This window comes from Octodon degus, unplaced genomic scaffold (genome assembly GCF_000260255.1).
Source record: "Octodon degus isolate 3935 unplaced genomic scaffold, OctDeg1.0 scaffold00102, whole genome shotgun sequence".
Taxonomy (NCBI): domain Eukaryota; kingdom Metazoa; phylum Chordata; class Mammalia; order Rodentia; family Octodontidae; genus Octodon; species Octodon degus.
The window spans coordinates 284,885-302,956 of NW_004524678.1; the positions used below are offsets into that span (position 1 = coordinate 284,885).

The 18,072-nt window shown below is 54.1% G+C and overlaps 1 protein-coding gene across 4 annotated transcripts in view; it reads right to left on the minus strand.

Annotated features, from left to right (window-relative positions):
• The window catches only part of Samd4a (sterile alpha motif domain containing 4A), a 221,918-nt gene that overhangs the window by 7,662 nt on the left and 196,184 nt on the right, over positions 1–18,072 (minus strand). For all 4 annotated transcript variants that reach the window (XM_004638735.3, XM_004638734.2, XM_023723711.1 and 1 more), the window contains 4 exons: positions 17,092–17,210; positions 12,577–12,778; positions 11,349–11,475; positions 2,807–2,890 (listed from right to left, as the gene is read on the minus strand). In XM_004638735.3, the coding sequence (XP_004638792.1) occupies positions 2,807–2,890; positions 11,349–11,475; positions 12,577–12,778; positions 17,092–17,210 (532 nt within the window). The remainder of the gene's footprint in view (positions 1–2,806; positions 2,891–11,348; positions 11,476–12,576; positions 12,779–17,091; positions 17,211–18,072) is intronic.

Below are 18,072 nucleotides of genomic sequence, written 5' to 3' on the forward strand. Positions count from 1 at the left end.
CGCTGGCAGCTCCAGGGGCGGCGCTCCGGTGGGACCCTCACAGGTGGTGCTACACGTTCTCAGCCAATGCCAGCTCAGTGTAATAAAGGAATTTACACAAGGCACCAGCTCCTAGGAGCTAGTAAGTCCCAAGTACGGGGGAAGTAGGGGTGAGAAGAGACAGCAAGGTGAAGCATGAGCCCCAGAGCCTCAGAGAACAGGTGTAGCTCTGTATGCATGACTCTCGACGGCTGCAAGAGGCTCTCTGCCCCTGCAGGGCCTCCTGCTGGAGGAAGCACGGGCCACACTTGGCATTTCACCGTTCTGGATACCCAAGTGCACTAAGCAGGAGCAAACGCAACAATGCTTCATGGTTGCCTTGAAGACAGATATGCCAACCAACAGGGCAGAGGCCACCCACACCCGGGGGTCCTCCGTGGTTCTGCTGGAGGGGAGAGGAGAGGAGATGGGAAAGGAAAGCACCGGGAGGGCAGCAGTTACTGCAAGAGGCTGAGGGGAGCTGTGAATCACAGGCACACAGGACCTGCGGGGCTCTCCTAGAGTGGCCGTCCTGGGATGTGATGCCACAAGACCTCAACATCCCCTTTTTCTGTTCCTGAGTTGCAGGCTGACACCCGCCTTTACTTTGTTTTCCTGCCCCAGGCATGTGTCTTTCTGTAAAATGACCCGTCGGCATGCTGTCTCCTCGAGGCCTTTCTCCGTGCACAGTGGCGTGGGCCGGCCAGTGGTCATGGTTCCAGCCGTGCCACCCTGAGCTTAATTTGCATCCTCTGCTCAGGAAACTGCTTATACAGCTTCCCAACAGAGGGGATTACTGAGAAAAAAACACAGCAATAAAAAGGCTTAGGAGATTAACAAGATGAAAATATGAGCAAACCCCTATCCGTTCAGAGAGGCATTCTGCAAAAATAGCAGAGCAGGTTAAAAAAAAAATGAAGCCTTTTCCAGGAAGACCTCCTTTATAAAGAGCATTTGGCATTCTTGCTACCAATAATGGTAATGTTAGGACTTAGCAGTTTGCTAAGAGCTTTCAAAATGCCAAGTATCAGAGCTCCATCAAGTGCAAGGACAAGGGCCACGGTCCTGCTGACTCCACAGAGCCTCTCCGGGGACAGGACTCCAGCAGGAGGCAGAGTGGGGACTCTCAGCTGCTGCCCTAACTCATACCCACTGCATGGATTCGCTTCCTTTGAAAAGCTTAAGTTGACCAAATTGCAGACTGTAAGTCTCCTCATGGCTTTGGTGTAGTCACAAAGTCGCGTGACCAGCAGTGCCGACTGCAGAGCATCCTCATCGCCCCCAAAAGTGACCTGTTTCCCTCCCTGAGCCCCACTGCCCTGGCCCCTGCGACACCAATTGGTGCCCTGTCCCTGTACGCAGACTGACCTAGGCTGGGCATTTCATGGCAGTGGGTTCAGACACTGTGGCCTTGCATGCCCAGTCTGGTGCACTGAGTCACGTTTCCAGAGCGCTTCCTCATGGAGGCCGGATGAGCGTGTCTTTCTTCTCTAAGGCTGATGGCTCTTCCTCTCTGCAGCTGACTAGATGTCTTCAGTCCCTACCCACATGTGCATGGGCCTGGGGTGGCTTTCCGGGATGCATGGGGGCTGTGACCCCGCCGGCTTGGTAAGGCAGAGGGGCAGAGCCAGTGGCAGTCACTATGGTCATGCGTGGGCCAAGGAAGCTGCAAAACTTCTAGGATCTGAATGGCCAGGGGGAGAGCAATGGTTTGCAAATGGGGTTCCCAGTAACCCCAGGGAAGCCACAGAAGAGGCTGGGTCTTTTCTCTGGTCTGAAGCCCTGTGATGAAGCCTGTGACATCCTGAGGGCCCTGGCCCCTCTTGGTTCTGAGGTCAAGTTGGGGCTGTCACCCCAGACCTCTCCTCTGCTTCACACAGAACATTTATCTATTTCATATTTGGTATCAGGACAAGATTGTGTTTGCGGGGACTAAAAGTCAAAGACCTCCAGGTCTGAGGGACAGAGCTGTCTGCAGCAGAAGCTGACGACAGCAGCCGTGGCTTAGCCCTGCCAGAGGGCACAGGGCTCGGCCTAGGTGGGCGACAGCCTGTCTTGGGGGTGGGGACTCATGAGTGGACTGGAGAGGGCTTGCAAGTCCGCCCTGGGCTCTATGACTCAGAGACTGGTGGCTGGGGAAGACCTCTCTCCTGGCACGTGCCTGCTTCCTATCCACAAATACGTAGCCAGGGAAAGGTGCAGGCTTAGGACCTAGAGGCGCTGAGGGCTCCCACGATGGCCACAGAGCCTCCGGTCTGGTGCTGCCAGCCATGCTCCTGGCTTGGCTAGGAACAGGCGCATCTCACCTGTGCCTGTGACACGGGGAGGGACAGTGCAGGCTTCTTGGGACTCTAGGCATCATGCAAGCCGCTTACAACAGGGAGTTGGCAAAACAAACAGGGGTCTTTGTTTCATAACTGTTTTTAGAGCATGCTGGGATATGCCTGGATGGGCCTTGGGGACCCAGACCCCAGCAGGAAAGCGTTCAGTACTGTGGCAGATGCTCCCACTGAAAGCCACTCCAGCTCTCTGCATTGGCTATGACCACTGGGGGAAGAGCTTTGGGCTCAAGAGGACAGCTTTGTGACCCTGGTCTCTAGGTCCCATTTGCCCCCAAGAGGGGACCAGTGCGGAGAGCCAGGCAGAGGGCTGGTGGGATGCAGGACCCTCCAAGGCAGCCTGTTCTGTCCCTGCCAGCCTGCCGTGTCCCCTTCCCATTCCTGCGCTGCCACCAGGGTGCAGACAGCAGACAGCACGGAGAGGACGACAATGCGAACAGGACACTCACCTCCCAGGGCGTGCTCGGTCATACTGAGGCACAGCGACTCCAGCCTGTTGTTGATGTCAGGTTCAGTCACGGGAAGCTGGAATTCTGCAGGGGACAGAGGCTTCTGTTGGTGACAGGGAATCAAAGGACAGGAGAAAGAGTGCAGAACGCCACGTGGCTGCACCTGCCAGCGAAGGGGACCTTCAGGGCCAGCTTGAAGGACAAGTGACACGCAGGTCCAACTGCTGCCTGGAGCCTGACACTCCACCCTGTGGCCTCGGGTGCTGGCAGGAAACCGGAAATAAAAATAGCTGTGCATGTTGAAGGTCTGTCACAGCTGCTCTGGACTTGCCACTGGTGACCCAGCTGAGCGAGAGCCAGCCAAGGCTGAGGCCTGTGCCGTACCAGTGGCTCTGGCCTCCTGTCGCCTCCTCTTTCTCCTGCACTCTCCATCTCTGATCCCTTCCAAGCCGTGTCCTACCCTGGGGCCTGTGCCTCATGGCTATCTCTGGCCAGACCCCGTCCATCATGTTATCCTGGCTCGAGCCCCTCTTGCCTTTGCAGGCCCGGCTCTGCAGTCCTCTCCAGAAAGCACCTTCCCGGCAGACATGACTAGCACAGTGTTGCCCCTGCCCTGCCCGCTCTCCCTTTCCCTGTTTTCTCCTTCTAGCCTCCACTGGCACAGACACAGCAGGCTTAGCTCTGCTTCTAGGGCCCAGGCCCAGGCACATTTCTGCTTTGTTAGGGGAGTAGGTAGGGAGACAGACGCCTGTGAGTCTGCCTGCAGACCCAGCACCCAGGTCACCTGTCAAGGCCAGCCAGGGAGTGGAGATGAGACCTGGGTCTGCCGCACAGCCAGTGACCTCCCTTTTGCTGTGGTGACTGTGAATGCCTCAGGCACTAGAGTAGGAAGGGCTGAGATTCCCCCAGGGAACACCTGTATGCTCCCCCTGGGGGCAGCTCCGGGAGCCCTGGCCTCTTTCCTGCTGGCCCGTCACCCTAGGGGCCAGTGAGAGTCCTTCCTGGGGCACATCTCATAGATACAAAGATGGTGTCCTCTCTCATACCTGTGACACCCAACCTTGGCTCCTGCCCAATTCATACACAGGGTGATCAAAAATATGACGAATGTTTTACATTTAAAGAATTTTAGGCTGGGAGATAGCTTGGCAGGCTAAGCGCCTGCCTGGCAAATGCAAGGACCCAGGCTCAATCCCAGGTACTGCAAGCCATGCAGCCGTGCTAGCCATCAGTGCTTCGTGGTGCATGCCTGTAATCCCAGCACCGGGGAAGCTGATACAGGAGGCTCACTGCAAGTCTGAGTTGCATAGTGAGACCCTGTACCAAATAAAAGATTAAAAAATTATCAGTAATAAAATTTATCACTGATCCCCTCAAGACACTCCCCTTGGCTTCAACACAATTATCTTGCCAGTGTCTTCAGTTGTGCCTTCCCGGCTGCTTCAAGGTCCTGAAATGATTCAAAATGCTTCCCTTTCATGGTCACTGGGACTTTGGGGAGGATCCCAAAGTTGCACGGTGCCAGGTTCGCTGAATACGGCTGAGGACATGGCGTCATGTTTTTGTGAGCCTGCCTTTCTGTGGGATGACACTTGGCGGCCACAGTCATGTATTTTTGATGTTTCCTAAAGACACTCAGGAAAGAAAACTCCAAAGCTGCTGCAGAAAGCGGCAAGGAACACGAGAAGCCAGGGGGGCAATGGCATTCGCTGTAGTACAGTTTAAAAAAGATTTTTAAAAATGTTTTCTTTGATACAGGGTCTATGCAGCTGGGACTCATAAGTGATCCTCCTGCCTCAGCCTCCCCAGCACTGGGATTACAGATGTGTGCCACCACATCCCGTTTCAGTGGACAGCATGGTGCGCCCAGTTCAGGGGCCAGCACGGCGTGCAGTACCGGGACCAAACCCAGGTCCTCGTGCTTGCCAGGCATGGGCTTAGATCTCCAATCTATCTCCCCAGTCCTAGAGTGCAGTTTTGTTTTGTTTTATTATTTATATTTAGTACAGGGTCTACAGGGTCTACAGGGTCTCACTACACAGATCGGACTGTGTAGTGATTCTCCTGTTTTCAGCCTCCCAAGAGCTGGGGTCACAAGTGCGCGCCACCATGTCCAGTCTCAATCACCATCTCAGCACATGCCAGGGGCAGGGCCAGCATGGCATGCTGGGGATCGAACCCCTAGCCCCTGCGTCTGCCTAAGCAGGCGCTTTAATCTGCTGAGCTATTTGGCCGGCCCCTTGTAGTACAGTTTTAAACATCAGAGCATTTACTGTATTACTGCCTCATACTCTATGTATATGGATAAAAAGTGGAAGGAATTCTGCCAGCTACACCCTATGGAGGGTGGCACAAGAAAGCCCTGTTCCAGTCTGTTCAGGGGACCGTGAGGTCTCAGCATCATCATGCCCTTCCTGTGCGACCCTGCCCCACTGCTCCCTTCCATAGGCCTCCATTACTCCTTTGAAAATAAGGAGGCAGGGGTGGGGAGAAGGACCCTTGTCCCTTTCTGGCCATTTGTGGCTTCCGCACTTCTCCTCCAGGGGGCGCACGAACGAGGGTGGTGGTTTGGTGAGAGGACATCGAACTAGTGGCCAAACCAAAGTATTTGTTTTCCTTAAGATCTTCTGCCATTGGTATTTCCCGCCTAATTCAGAGGCACATGCAGTTTCCATCATTCAAAATTCTCCAAGTGAAGGCTGGCCAAACGGATCCGTGAGGCAGGCGTCGAGTGCACTGTGCCTCGGGTTCCAGGGCCGACGGTTTTTGGAAGGTGACTCTGCCAGTTCCTGAGTGGGGAGGCCCAGTGGCACTCCCAGGGGAGCGGGCAGCCAGCCACAATGACAGCAGTCCTCCTTCCCCCCACTAGTTGCTGCTAGGCGCGAGGTTGGGACAATTTGACAATTTGAGAGGGAAGAAGAGTATTTTTGTATTTTCATCCATTCATGTGAAAATCATATGCATGGAAAAATTAGCAGCCTTCAGGGTGTGAAATCTATAAAATAGAAACACAACTTTATATATAGCCGGTTAGCAAATATGAGAAAAAACAAACCTCAGCAATTATAGCCACCCATATGCTCACTGTAAGAGTTCGTTTACTCTCTAGCGCTCCCCTTTAAACAAACACCGTGGAGAGATTTGGATAAATAAAGATGCTCGACATTTGGAGAGGAGTGTCTCAGCTGCAGGATTTCTTGCCAATATGCAGCCAAGTGCCGTTTTCCAAACCTGGGATTACATGCTCCAAAGAGGGGGCTGAGCAGCGCAGGGCTCTCCACGCCTGGGCGGCTGCTCATTTAGGTGGCGAGTTGAGCTTGCGTTGCCGTTGTCGTCCCACGCTCAGCACTCCGGGAGCTGCGACACTCGCCACTCTCTGAACGGCCTGAGAAAGTGCGACTCTTGGGAGAAGCCCGTATGTTCCCACTGCAGAGTTTTTCCTAATAGTGTGACTTTTTAATTTGTATTTCATAAAAACAGATCCATGGCATCTCGCCGCGCACAGAAGACAGGGAGATGAGCCGGAGGCTGGCGGCTTCCACCCATCGCAGGCCGCGGACCTCAACCAGGTGTGGTGCACAAAGCCCTTGCCAAGGCCACAGAAGGGCCTCGGGCAGCTCCTGGCCTGTGGGCCCACACCAGGTACTGGGCCACCTCCGCTGTCGGTATTGCTGCACCCAAGGGCTCCTGCACGAATTCAGCCCCGGCTGGAGCAGCCCAGGCAGACAGAGCTGTGAGCCCTCAGGGAGGCAAATGGGAAGAGCCTTGTTCCGGGGCCTCCTCTTGGCGTCAAGGCAGGCAGGTTCTTCTGCTCATGCGGCAGCTCCGAGTACAGGCCGAGCGGCCCTAACTTTCAATCTGTGATCTGAAATTGTGTGTGTGCGGACACGATGCTCCGAAGTTTCCAGATTTTGAAGTGTTTCAGATTTTCAGATTAGGTTTGGTTGATTGGTAAATATTTCAAAATACAGAGCTGGGGGGATAGTTCGGTGGTCTAAGCACCTGCCTAGCAAGTACAAGGACCCATGTCTGACCCCTGGTACCACATGCCATGCTGGCCCTGGAACCCCAGAAACCAGGCCTGGTGGCACACACCACCTGTAATCCCAGTGCTGGGAAGGCTGAAAACAGGGGGACCACTACAAGTCCAAGCTATTAAATAAAAGATAAAAATAATAATAATATATATATGTAAATCCCAAGCACTGATGTCTGAAACCCTCTGGTCCCAAGCTTTTTGGATGCCCGGCATTCAGCCTGTACTGACAGTAGGACTGGGATGAAGGATGTCCCAGTAAGGCTTGTAGGTGGGGCTTTGGGAGGGTGCCTGGATTAGGGGGCTTACAGCTGACCTGCTGTTCGGAGTCTGGATCTGGTCCGAAGAGGTAGGTCCCTGGGGTGGGCAAATCCCTCCCAGGAGACTCCCTTCCCTGTCCCCTGGCCACCGTGATGTGAGCAGCCTTCCTCTCTGGGCCCCTGTGCCAGGCTGAATCTGCCCTGGAGCTCACCGACCAACCGTGAAGCAAGACCGAGATAAAAGGCCCCACCCTCTTCACGTTGTGGGCGTCAGGGTTGTGTCTTAGCAACAAGAACATGATGAAGGCAAGTGGGAATTTTCTTTTCCTCCCCATTAGACCACTCCAGGATCAGCAAGGATTCCCAGGGCAAAGGCCAACTTGAGGCTTTTAAACTGGGCCTTTTCAGAAGCCACCCATGTCCACACCGGTCCAGTCTCAGGCCCAGGGTCGCGAGGACTCTGGGCGCGACAAGCTCCCTATCCCTAAGAGGTGTCACTGCAGGGCTGCCCAAGGAGCCCATGGGACTCATCCTTGGCAGACACCGGGCACCCCGTCAGGCTGTGTCACATCTGCGGCACCGAGGTGCAGCTCAGCAGGGCCCTCTGCCAGGCGATGGAGCTGACTGTAAGGAGCAGATTTATTTAAGACTTGAAGGCAAGTGACAGGCCAGGGCATTAAGGGGGAAACTTTTAGAACCCCCTTCGCCACTGACGCTGATTCTGCTCTGGTGAATAACCAGAAAGGCTGAAGGAGAGAAAACTGGGAAGGTGGGAGACTCGGCAGGAGCCGGGGATCTGGACGCCCATGATGACATGAGTAAGGAAGAAGGGGAGACAGGGAGGGAGGGAGAGGGGGTGACAGGGAAGAAAGCAATCCTCTCTGCAATCCCAGAGAGGGTCAGGACAGAATTTTCAGAGCAATGCACAGTACCCATGAAGTGGCCATGGGGGGCAGCTCTTGTCTGGTGGCCTCCTGAACACTACTAGAGCTGTACAGGAAGTCTGTGGAGGCCCCACACTTGCTAAAGGCATTGTACTCTCACACCCAAGCTCTGTGCTCCCACATTTGCTGCATTCCAATATGGAGGCCTTTGGACCCAAAGTGCTTTGCACGTGGCTCTGGGCCACAGAAGGATGCAGTTTCCACCTACCCTTCTGGTGGCTTTCTTTGACTCCTGCTCCTGCCTTGCTGTCTTTCCCCATCTGCCCCCTGCAGGGCAAGGAGCCTTGGTGGCCTTGGTATAGGCCAGAGCCATCAAGACCCTCTCTGCTTGCATCACAGGGCAACTGTGCCTGGGTCAAGGGGACAGAGCTGCTTCTGAGAGAAGGGACACTCTCCACGCAGTTGCAGAGGCTTCTGCAGCCAGGGATGCTCCTTCTTGCTGGGTTCCACACTTGTTACAAGCTCAGGTCACCTCCTGGGTGTCTCAGGTCTTCCCCTCCTTGCTCTGGAGGTGTAGACGTTCCACAGCTGGGAATAAAGTGAAAAGCCACCCGGGGAGTCTCCACGGGCACTCAGGCTGTGCAGAGGTGAGAAGAGGGAAATCTGAGGAGGTGACCAATCCCTGGTCAGCAAGTGGAGGTGGCTCAGGTCCCCAGGGTGTCCTGTACTCCTTGGAGAAAGCTGAGGGCCTCCATGAAGGTGGCAACACTTGCTTGGGATGCACAGCCACTGTAGTGGATTTCTAACAGGTGGTCAGCTTGTTACACCCAGCTCAATTAACCTAGCCTGGGGCTGGGTGCGGGCGGCCCACCTGAGGGCTGCTACCTGCAACATAAAGGGCGGAACAGGAGACACTGTTAGAACGCTGTTAGGGATGCTGTTTGGAGAAGCTGTTGGAGCTGTTGGGGGCTGCTAGCTCTCCTGGGCTGTTCTGCTGGAGAACCTCATCATGCTGGCTTTCCCGGTGAACTTTGGAGGAGCTCTGGTCCTCATCATGAGCTTCACTTCCTGGCTCCAGAGGAGAAGATGGTGCGCTGCTCAGCCTCATGGAGAAGCTTGTCGCATTGGCTTTCTTGATGGGAACTCAGCTTTCCTCATCGCTGGAGGAACTCAGAACCTCTCTGTTCCTGAGAATGGCTGTGGTACTTCTACGGGAGCCCTGGTGCTTACCTTGAGTGTCACTTCCTGGCTCCAGTTCAGATCCCTCCACCTGCTAGCACAGATCCTTTATCCCACTGGCATAGATTTCCTAGCTTCCACCACTGACCCTTGGGCGTTTCCAGCACAGATCCATGAAGTGGGCCTGCATGAGACTTTGTTGTGGGCTCCAGGCCTCCAGGTAGACTTGTGCGCGGCCTTGTTCTGAGCTCTAGGTTTTCATCTGGACTCATGCAGGATATCAGGATCCAGGCCTCAGCTGGAGTCTTTAGTATTTAGTGTGTAGATAGATTTCCTGCACTTGTATGTGATTCTTGGGTGATTTCCTGTAAGCTAATATTATAAAATGTGTTCTTTATTATATTGTTCCCCTTGCAAAAGCCCCAAACCACAGCATTCATCTTCAAGACTGGCCATGTGATTTGAAATGAGTGCTCTGATGGCATCCGAGAGTGAGAGCAAAATCACTACCTTCTACTCTAAGGCCGCTTCCTGGCATTTAAGTTTGGATCGGTCATGCAATCCTTCTTCTTCTTTTTTTTTTTTAACACAAGGTCTTGTTCAGGCTGGTCTTAAACTCACTGTGCAGCCAGGCTGGCCTGGAACTTAGAGCGATCCTCTTGCTTCAGCCTCTTGAGCACTAGGGTTACAGTGACCGGACTCCACAGCCATCTTGCCGGCTGTTTCTTCCTGCGACTCCTCTGAGAAAGATGAAGGCCACTCCGTGCTTCCAATCTCCGCCGTTCTGATAAGGTAGGTACTCACAGTGCCTGGCCCAAGTCCCCGGAAGTCTCATGTGCCGGAGGCTGGCATGGAGGTTGCAGGCTCTGTCCCTGTGAAGGAAGCCACTGCTTCTGGAAGCAGAGTAAGCTCACACGGTGACACAGGTCTTGATGACCATGCATAACCGGCCAGCCTGGATGAAAGCGAAGGGCAGCAAAGCGAGGGGAAGTCCTTGGCACAGAATTCCACAGCCTCTCTTCTCTCTCGGGTCCTGAGTCCTGGCGTGCCTGGCCACATCCCAGGCGGCACTGCCCAGCATGGGACAGAGGGCATGGGGTGGAACTTGGGGTGACTCCAGGGTACCAACAGGATATCCACACTTGGGAACCTCAACTCACCTTGGCCCTGCACTTGGGCCATTATTAGAAATGCTGCAGGGCGTGCAGGCCTGGCTGGAGGTGGCTTGATGAGGATTAAGAAAGTCACTGCTCGAAAACAAAACCCCAGGCGCTCTGGAATTCTCTGTCCCTGAGTGCAAAGTGACTGTATTTAGACACATGGAGGCAACTACGCTGCAGAACATTTTAAAAATTAACTGTGCAATGGCCTCTGCCCCGCGGGTGTGGGTGGGACCGGTGGGGGCGGGGGCAGTCCCCAGACCACCACTCTGCACTTCCGGCCCAGAATCTCCAGAGCCTCTGAACAGCTTCCCTGGTCCCTGCAGCTGCCTTGGCTTTGTGCTGAAATGCTCTGGTCGCTGGGCCCTGGGCTCCTGCCGCCTGCTACCCTGCTGCCTCTTTCCATCCCCGTACCTCTTCTGGATACGTAGTTTCAATGCCAAGTTTCCTGTCCACTGGGGCTACTGGCCCCTTCCTTCCTGGGATCTCACAGGGCAGCAAGCCCCCACCTGCCTGGGGCGGGCATCCCTGTGGGAACAACTTATCTCTGCTTTGGGGCCTCCTGTTGGAGGAGGAGGGCACGCAGATAAGTGTGGCAACTGCTCTGTGGCTCAAGAGGCCACTGCCTGCAGGGAGCTGGTGGCCATGCGCGTGGTTCCAACTGCTGTGGGAGGTGTGGTGATCACAGTTGTCCAATCACTGCCTTCCATGGCCACCCCTGATCAGTATCAACTTGAACAAGTTCTCTCTCTCCCACTCTCCAAACCTACCTGACAGGGAACTCTTGAGCGATCGCTTTGGTGTCCTCAAATTAGAAAATTGAGCAGCAAAAAAATTATCCCAATTTCATTATAGGCCTTGGATTCATGTGCTGGCTTCTGGTACTGCCCCCACACGCGGTTCAGTTTAGAGGAGGGGAATGAGTGACAGTGCAGGCTGAGTCTTTCCTTGGGCACCAGTGGACATCCGTCCCAGCCCCACCTGCAAGCCCAGAGGGCAGGGAGCAAGCCTCACAGCGGGTACCTGGCTGCTGGAACATCAGCATGTTCTGCGGAGACGTGTGCACGGGCAGTGAGCGTGTCCTCTGCACGGAGCTGTGCGTGCGGCTGGGCATGCTGTTGCTGCCGCCGGGGTTGGCAAACCAGAGATTCTAGGAGGAGGAGGAGAAAGGGGCTGCTAGTCCAGATGCTGGGGTGGGGTGGGGTGCAGGGCCCCGCAGGCGCTGTGAAGCCGAGGTCCCTGGAGGACTCCCGGGCTCCCCTCCTGAAGCTTGGAGGCCCAGGCTCTGGTTGGCCCCAGTGCCCACCTTGCTGGGCCCTGGCCTGGTTCACTCGCTCTTTGTCCTGCTCTCTGGAACAACTCTATCCTGCATGTTGCTCTTCCCTGTCACTTTCCTAGCAAGTAGGGACATGGGGAAAATGCAGGCCTTGAACAGTGCAGACTGTTTCAGGGCTCTTGTGGGGTTTTCTGAGCTGGCCCAGTGACTTCCGCTTGCACTGACCTAAGGACTTTCAGAGTTGTGTCCCCCAGAGGGGAGATCCACCGGTCCTCCTGGAGTGGTCTTCCTGGTTTCAGGGTGACTCCTCAGTTCTAGTTTCCCATGAGAACCCTGAGCCTCAGATGACGCTCTGCATCTCACAATATCAGAGCCAGCCAGCAGGGCCATGGGATAGTGAGGCCAGCTCTGGCCTGACCGTGAGTGGCTGGGGACATGGCCTCTCTCCCAGATGGCCTCTTAGCCTCCCCCGCCCCCAAGCTTTCTCACTCACAGTGGACTACTTCAACCAGAGAGCTATTTGTCTCAGATGAAAAGGAAAAGAAGCCAGGTGTGGTGGTGCATGCCTGGGATCCCAGCATTCTGGGGGGCTGAGGCAGGAGGAGGATTCCAAGTTCCAGCCCAGCCTGGCCAACTTAACAAGACCCTGTCTCAAAATAAAAAATAAAGAAGTGCTAGCGATGTCAGGATGGAGCTTGCTATGAAGGTCCAGGTTCACTGACCAGTACTGCAAAAGAACAAAAAGTGAGCTCCTTAGATGTTTAGAGGCCTGTCTGGTACTCAGATCTGGGATGCATGAAGTCTGTTGGGGGTACCAGGGGTCAAAGCAAAGAAGGGACAGGTCTTGCATGCTGTAGCATGTCCCAGGCACAGCCATGTCGAAACACCACAAACAGCTGTCCCTCACCTTGGGGTCATCTGGGGAGAGGGCCTGAAGGCTCGGTCACCTTAGCGGCCCCTGGGGACTGAACCAACCTGTCTTCCTTGTTTCATGATGGTGGGGTTGGTTGTGGTGTGGCGCTGGTTGGAGCTGACGAATCCGCTGGTGCCGAGGAGGCCCAGACGGGCAGAGGGGACGTTCCGGGACGGGATCTGGTACTGACGTGGGTTCCGGCGGCCCATGCTGCCACCCACAGAGCCAGCCGTCGGGAGGGAGTTGGACTGCCCAAAGCCACGGCTGCAAGAGGACACAGAACAGAGACGTCAGTGTTTCTGGGACCCCTGCGCCAGGTACAGTCGGGAGTGGTGGCTACACAGAGCCCAGCCCAGCCCAGCCCAGCCCCAGATCTCAGCCAGAGGGTAGACAAGGGTGATCAGAAAGTACAGTGAACACCTACACCGAAAACACCCTGATCGTGCAAAAAGGTGTTGCCAAAGGATGCATTATCTTTTGGTGTAATACATTTTAAAGTTCATTCATTATTTCTTCATTGGTCAACCGATTACAGCAATCTTTGGCAAATGACATGACACTGTGTCCTTGTCCACCCTGCTCGCCGGATCTGGTGCCAATGCTACTTCCAGCTCTGCCCCAAAGTCAAAATGAGCAGGAAAGGGAAGCTTTCTGAGTGGATTCAGGACACAGAGGTGGCCAGGACAGCACAACTAAGGACACTCGGGAAAGAGGACTGCAGAGGGGCTGCAGAAGGTGGTGGAACAATGGGATGAATGTGTTTGAAACAAGGGAAGGATTTTGAGAGTGTTTCATATTTTTTTCTGTAATTAAAAAAAATGTGTAAATATTTACTGTTGTCTTCGATCAGCTAGAGAAGAGAAACAGAGCTTAATAATTTTGCTAAGGCTACGCCACCAGCAGGGGGCAACCCGGGACAGGTGCCCAGCAGGCTAAACGGCCAGCCTCACTGCTTGCGTCCACAGCTGTCACAGGCGGCTGTCCCTGCTGGTCCCTCCTATCGTGCTGTGTGTGGTGAGGGCAGGGTGCCCTTTGAGAGCCCTCAGCAGAGACAGCAGCAAGCTGGGACCAGCACTGGGTCAGGTGGCCTCTCAGGGCCATGGTCCATCTCTGACTCCCGTGTGGTGGATGGGAGGAGAGGTCTTTGTGGCCCCAGCGTTGCCTCCATGCTGGGTGGCCCATAGCCAGTTCTACTCCTGCTGGGTGACTGCAGCCTCTGACAGATGAGCCAACGCACGAGTAGTCTCTACCACCATGACGCTGTCCAGAGAGGTAACGGGCCTGTCCTGGGGACAGCAGACGATGGTGTTTGCCAGAGCTGGGCACGCCTGTCCCCCACGCCAGGCCCTCCCTGCAGAGGGGCCTCACAGGGCTGAGGCGGCTGCACACTCCCCTGACCAGGCCCAGTGAGCTCAGCGCTCAAGAACTCGGCTTCTCCACCAGGCCTGCTTCTGGGAGGCTGCAGGCCAGCGGGGTTTCAGGAACCAGCACATTCTTTCCAAAAGAGTCAGCTTTAGTCACTCTGGGGTTTGGGCTGCACTCCTGCCGGCCGCCGCTAGATGGAGCAGACCGGGTGCCTGCTGCACGCAGCTCCCACAGGCCCAGCGGGTCCGCAGACAGTGACGTAGCTGTGCGTGGAGCTCCCAGGGCCCGCGGCCTGCCTGCGGAGGAGCGGTCACTTCCTGGGCAGGAGAGGGTTCACGGACCTGTGCCGGGAAAGGGCATTGGAGCTCAGCAAATGTTTCTTTTCTCCCCAGAATTCCTAAATTTCCTAGGAGAAAAGCGGGGCAGAGAAGAGAATGCCAGTGTGTCTTTGCACTTCAGGCTTTGGGGGCCAAGGAAACTCCCGCACTCGTGCCTAAGCTCGCCTCCACAGGTGCTCGGTCTCGGTGTGCGGCGGCTCCTCTCTGCTCACCGCCTTTCCATCTCTTCACAGAGGTTGCACGGTTTTGGTGTGACATGAGACATGAGGGCCAGGTGAGGGAGAAGTGATTTCAGTGGTCACAGATTCCTCTGGAGGGAGGACGTTCGGAGAGGTCTCAGGTGGCAACAGGGACGACAGTGGGGGTGTGGTGCAGGAGCCCTGAGGATCAACCTGCAGGTTTGTGGAGTCAGGAGTTTGGCCACCTGGTAGCTGATTCAGTACTCCCCTAAGATCTTTCCTTATTTAGCATGGATAGCTTTTTTCTCACTTTGTGTTTTGGTTGGATTTTTAAAATGTTATTTCATATGCAAAACACAGCAGTCAATGAGTGTTGCTAAAAGGGTGTTTGCTTCCACAAAGGCTGTTTTGCTTTTTTTTTTTTGAGACAGGATCTTGCTATGTAGTTCAGGCTGGCCTTGAACTCACAGAGCTCCTCCTGCCTCAGCCTCTCAAGCGCTAGAATTACAGGTGTGTGCCGCCATGTCTGATATATTCTTGAACAACATAAAGTGTAGGGTATTCTGTGCTAGGCTGGTCACCGGGGTAATGAGGGACCCTAGGATTCTAAGAATTGGGTTTAGCTTCTGGGGATGGAAGCAGGGCGTTCTGGGGTCAGGGTGTGAGTTGCTGAGAATCCCTAAGCACTTGGCATGAGTTTGGCCTCGGTTTCCTAAGATCACTAAACTTAATGACATAATCATGCTTTCCCCGGAGGAAACAGAGTGACGGAGCAAGTTCCCTTCTCATTCTCCTGTGCTGTGCATGAACGGAGTCCATTACCTTGCAGTGCATGAAAACTCTTTGATAGAACAACATTAATAAGAAGCAATTAATTTGGGATTTGCAGTCACTCAAGCAGGGGCTGGGCTGCAGTTACCTTTGCATTATTGGAGAAATGAGTCTTTCAAAGCAAATTAATAGCACAAAAAGATCCCAGGGGAAATACATAGGAGAACGATTTCCAAGGTGCTGACGACATCCAGCTGAACACTGCAACCAGTGACTGAATCCATTTGTTGTCAATAGTGAGCTTCAGGATTCCGACTGGGAGCCCCATGGTGAGCCCAGCCCAAGCCACAGCTGATGCTGCCCTGGAGAGTTCTGGGCGACTTACCCACACAACCCCCAAGCAGGGCTCTCTGCGTGGCTTAAGGACATGCAGGGCTGACAGAACCAAAGTTCGGAACTTTGAGGAGGAGGATGAGGAGCAGCAGCAGCAAAGAGTTTCCAAGTGCTGTCTTTGACTTCAGTCTTCTTTTGCACCTCGCTTCCCCAGGGCCTGGGGCTACAGTGCTGGTACCTCTTTCCCTTGTGTGGACCACACAGCATTGCATTGAGGAGGAAGGAGAGCACGGGGATGCGGCCAGGAGGCTGAGTACAGCCTCGCCTTTCATCTGAGCCCCGAGCATCCTCACGGCGGTGGTGGTCCTGGAGGACTTGGGCCAGGGTCCCGGCTCTACCTTTGCTCGAACTGCTCTTCCTGCTCACCTGCCTGGGGTCGTCAGTGTAGCTCCACTGTGACGAGGAGCCTCTGTCCAGGGCTGTCACTGACCTGTGACCGCTGCCCCCCACCCCATCTGTAGACTGAGGGCATGTACACCAGCTCCCTCTCACAGGGTTGTCCCAGGGCTGAAGTTGCTCTGAAATGCTTGGGTGTCATCTGGCATGCAGTACGTGCTAAATAAATGTTTGTTGAATAAATAACAGTTGCCAACATGATAACACTAATTTTTAAATAAATCTTTCATGGTGACTTTTTACAAACTCCAGCTGGTCTTATCGCCTTTAAATAATACAAAACAGTGATGTCTTAAGGCATACATATGCAAATGAAAGCCTCCAATTTTAATAGCAGATCTTCTACATATGCACTGAGAAATGATTTCAGAACCTGTGAGGTGCGAGTGAAGAAGTTTTTATCTGCTTAGGTTTTAAAATGAAAAATGAAAAATGAATGTGGCTTATTTTCAGGGGATTTGCTTCCCTTCCCCCCATGACTCCCTGTTGCCTCGTCAACTCCCCAGCCTGGTCTCTCCTCACAATCTGCAGTCACCTTTCGAATGCAACTGGATTCCTCAATTTAAAGTCATAGGAAGGGAACGGGTTCTTGGTACAAGCAGGCTTATTTTTAACCACAGCCGAGAAGCTGAAGTACTATGAAAAATCAAGAATGGTACTGCTCTACTCTTAGACCGCGTGGCTCAGACCAAAATAGACCAGCACTGGGCTCTTCACCCTGCCACCAACTATAATTAGCTCGTCTGCAGCTAGAGGGGAGAAAACAATTACACTACCACTTAAGGTGCTGATGGAAAAGCCCAGCTTTGTCCTCCCAGAACCCCCTTGGGTGAGCCAGGACCCCACGTTCTGCTGACATCCACGAACTCACACTCACCTCCCTCCCCTGAATGGATCATTCTGACAATGCAAACTGAGTTACCCACACCCACATGTAGCTCTCCCTCAGGGAATCCACTCCCCGAGAACCTTTCCCAGCCCCACCGTATAAGGATGTGCTACAGAACTGGCCACGGGGCATCCTCATGAACAAGAATGATGTCCCCTTGGTCATCTCCCTGCCCCAGGAAACAGGGCGGACAGGTGAGGTATTGGGGAACCAGCGTTCGTCCCCAAGGAAGAGATCCCAACGTACTTTCTTTGCTGTCGATATCCTGATATGTCCAGCAGGGTTTTCCGAGGGAAGGACCGGAAGAGTTTCTGTACCTGCTGTTTCCATGACAACAATCTTTTCTTCTGTGTCTCTGTAAATGCCTGCAAAAACAAACAGGAGTTTTAAATGGGTGAGACAGTCTGGCATTAGAGGAAGAAACATGCAATTAATAGGGAAAAACACGGGCGTCTTTGCTGTTGCCTTTTCTTTCCTGTTTCCAGTCTGGTCCAGACAGCAGTCAGTAGGTAGCCTGGGAGCCACCTGTGTGGAAGATTCACATTATTTGGCACCGGAGGCACCTGGTAAGGCAGATGGGGTCCGCTCCCAACAGCCATCATTGCTGGTTGTGTTTCGGGCAGATCTCTATACACCTTCCCCTCCTCCGAGTGCTCTCTAGACCACTGTTGGTCATTAATCAACAGGGAATCGCAAAATTGATTGTTGAATATCCCGGCTTTTGCCGGCTCCTTGCATTTTCATAATCAATGGAAATGCTAAGCCACTCCAAAAATCAATCAGCTTGATGGTGTGTGGTCACCCTGGGGGGCGGGTCGACGGGGCTTCAGAGCATAGAGTAGAGCCGCTGTATTTCAAAGTTTTGCTTATAAATCTCTCATTAAGTGGCTTTGTGCTCTACAGAAAACCCTGATGCACCAGTCCTGACCTAAACCTTGTCTCTAGGCTAGGAAAATGGATGGATCTGATGGCTTCTCAGGCCTCTGTAGGATCTTGGTGTGTAGCTCTGTTGTGCCCACTGTCCCATATAGCAGAGGCATGGAGCTCACTGCTTAGGATCAGGAGTCCCCACAGCAGGGACTCTCAAATTCCCAAGCTTCACATCAGCTCTGGGGCCCCGCCCACAACCACTGAACAGATCTGGCAGAGGTCCAGGACGTGTGCACTTCCTGCGAGCGCCCTGGTGGTGCTGCAGGTGGAGCACAGGTGCACGGTGGCCCAGGTCAT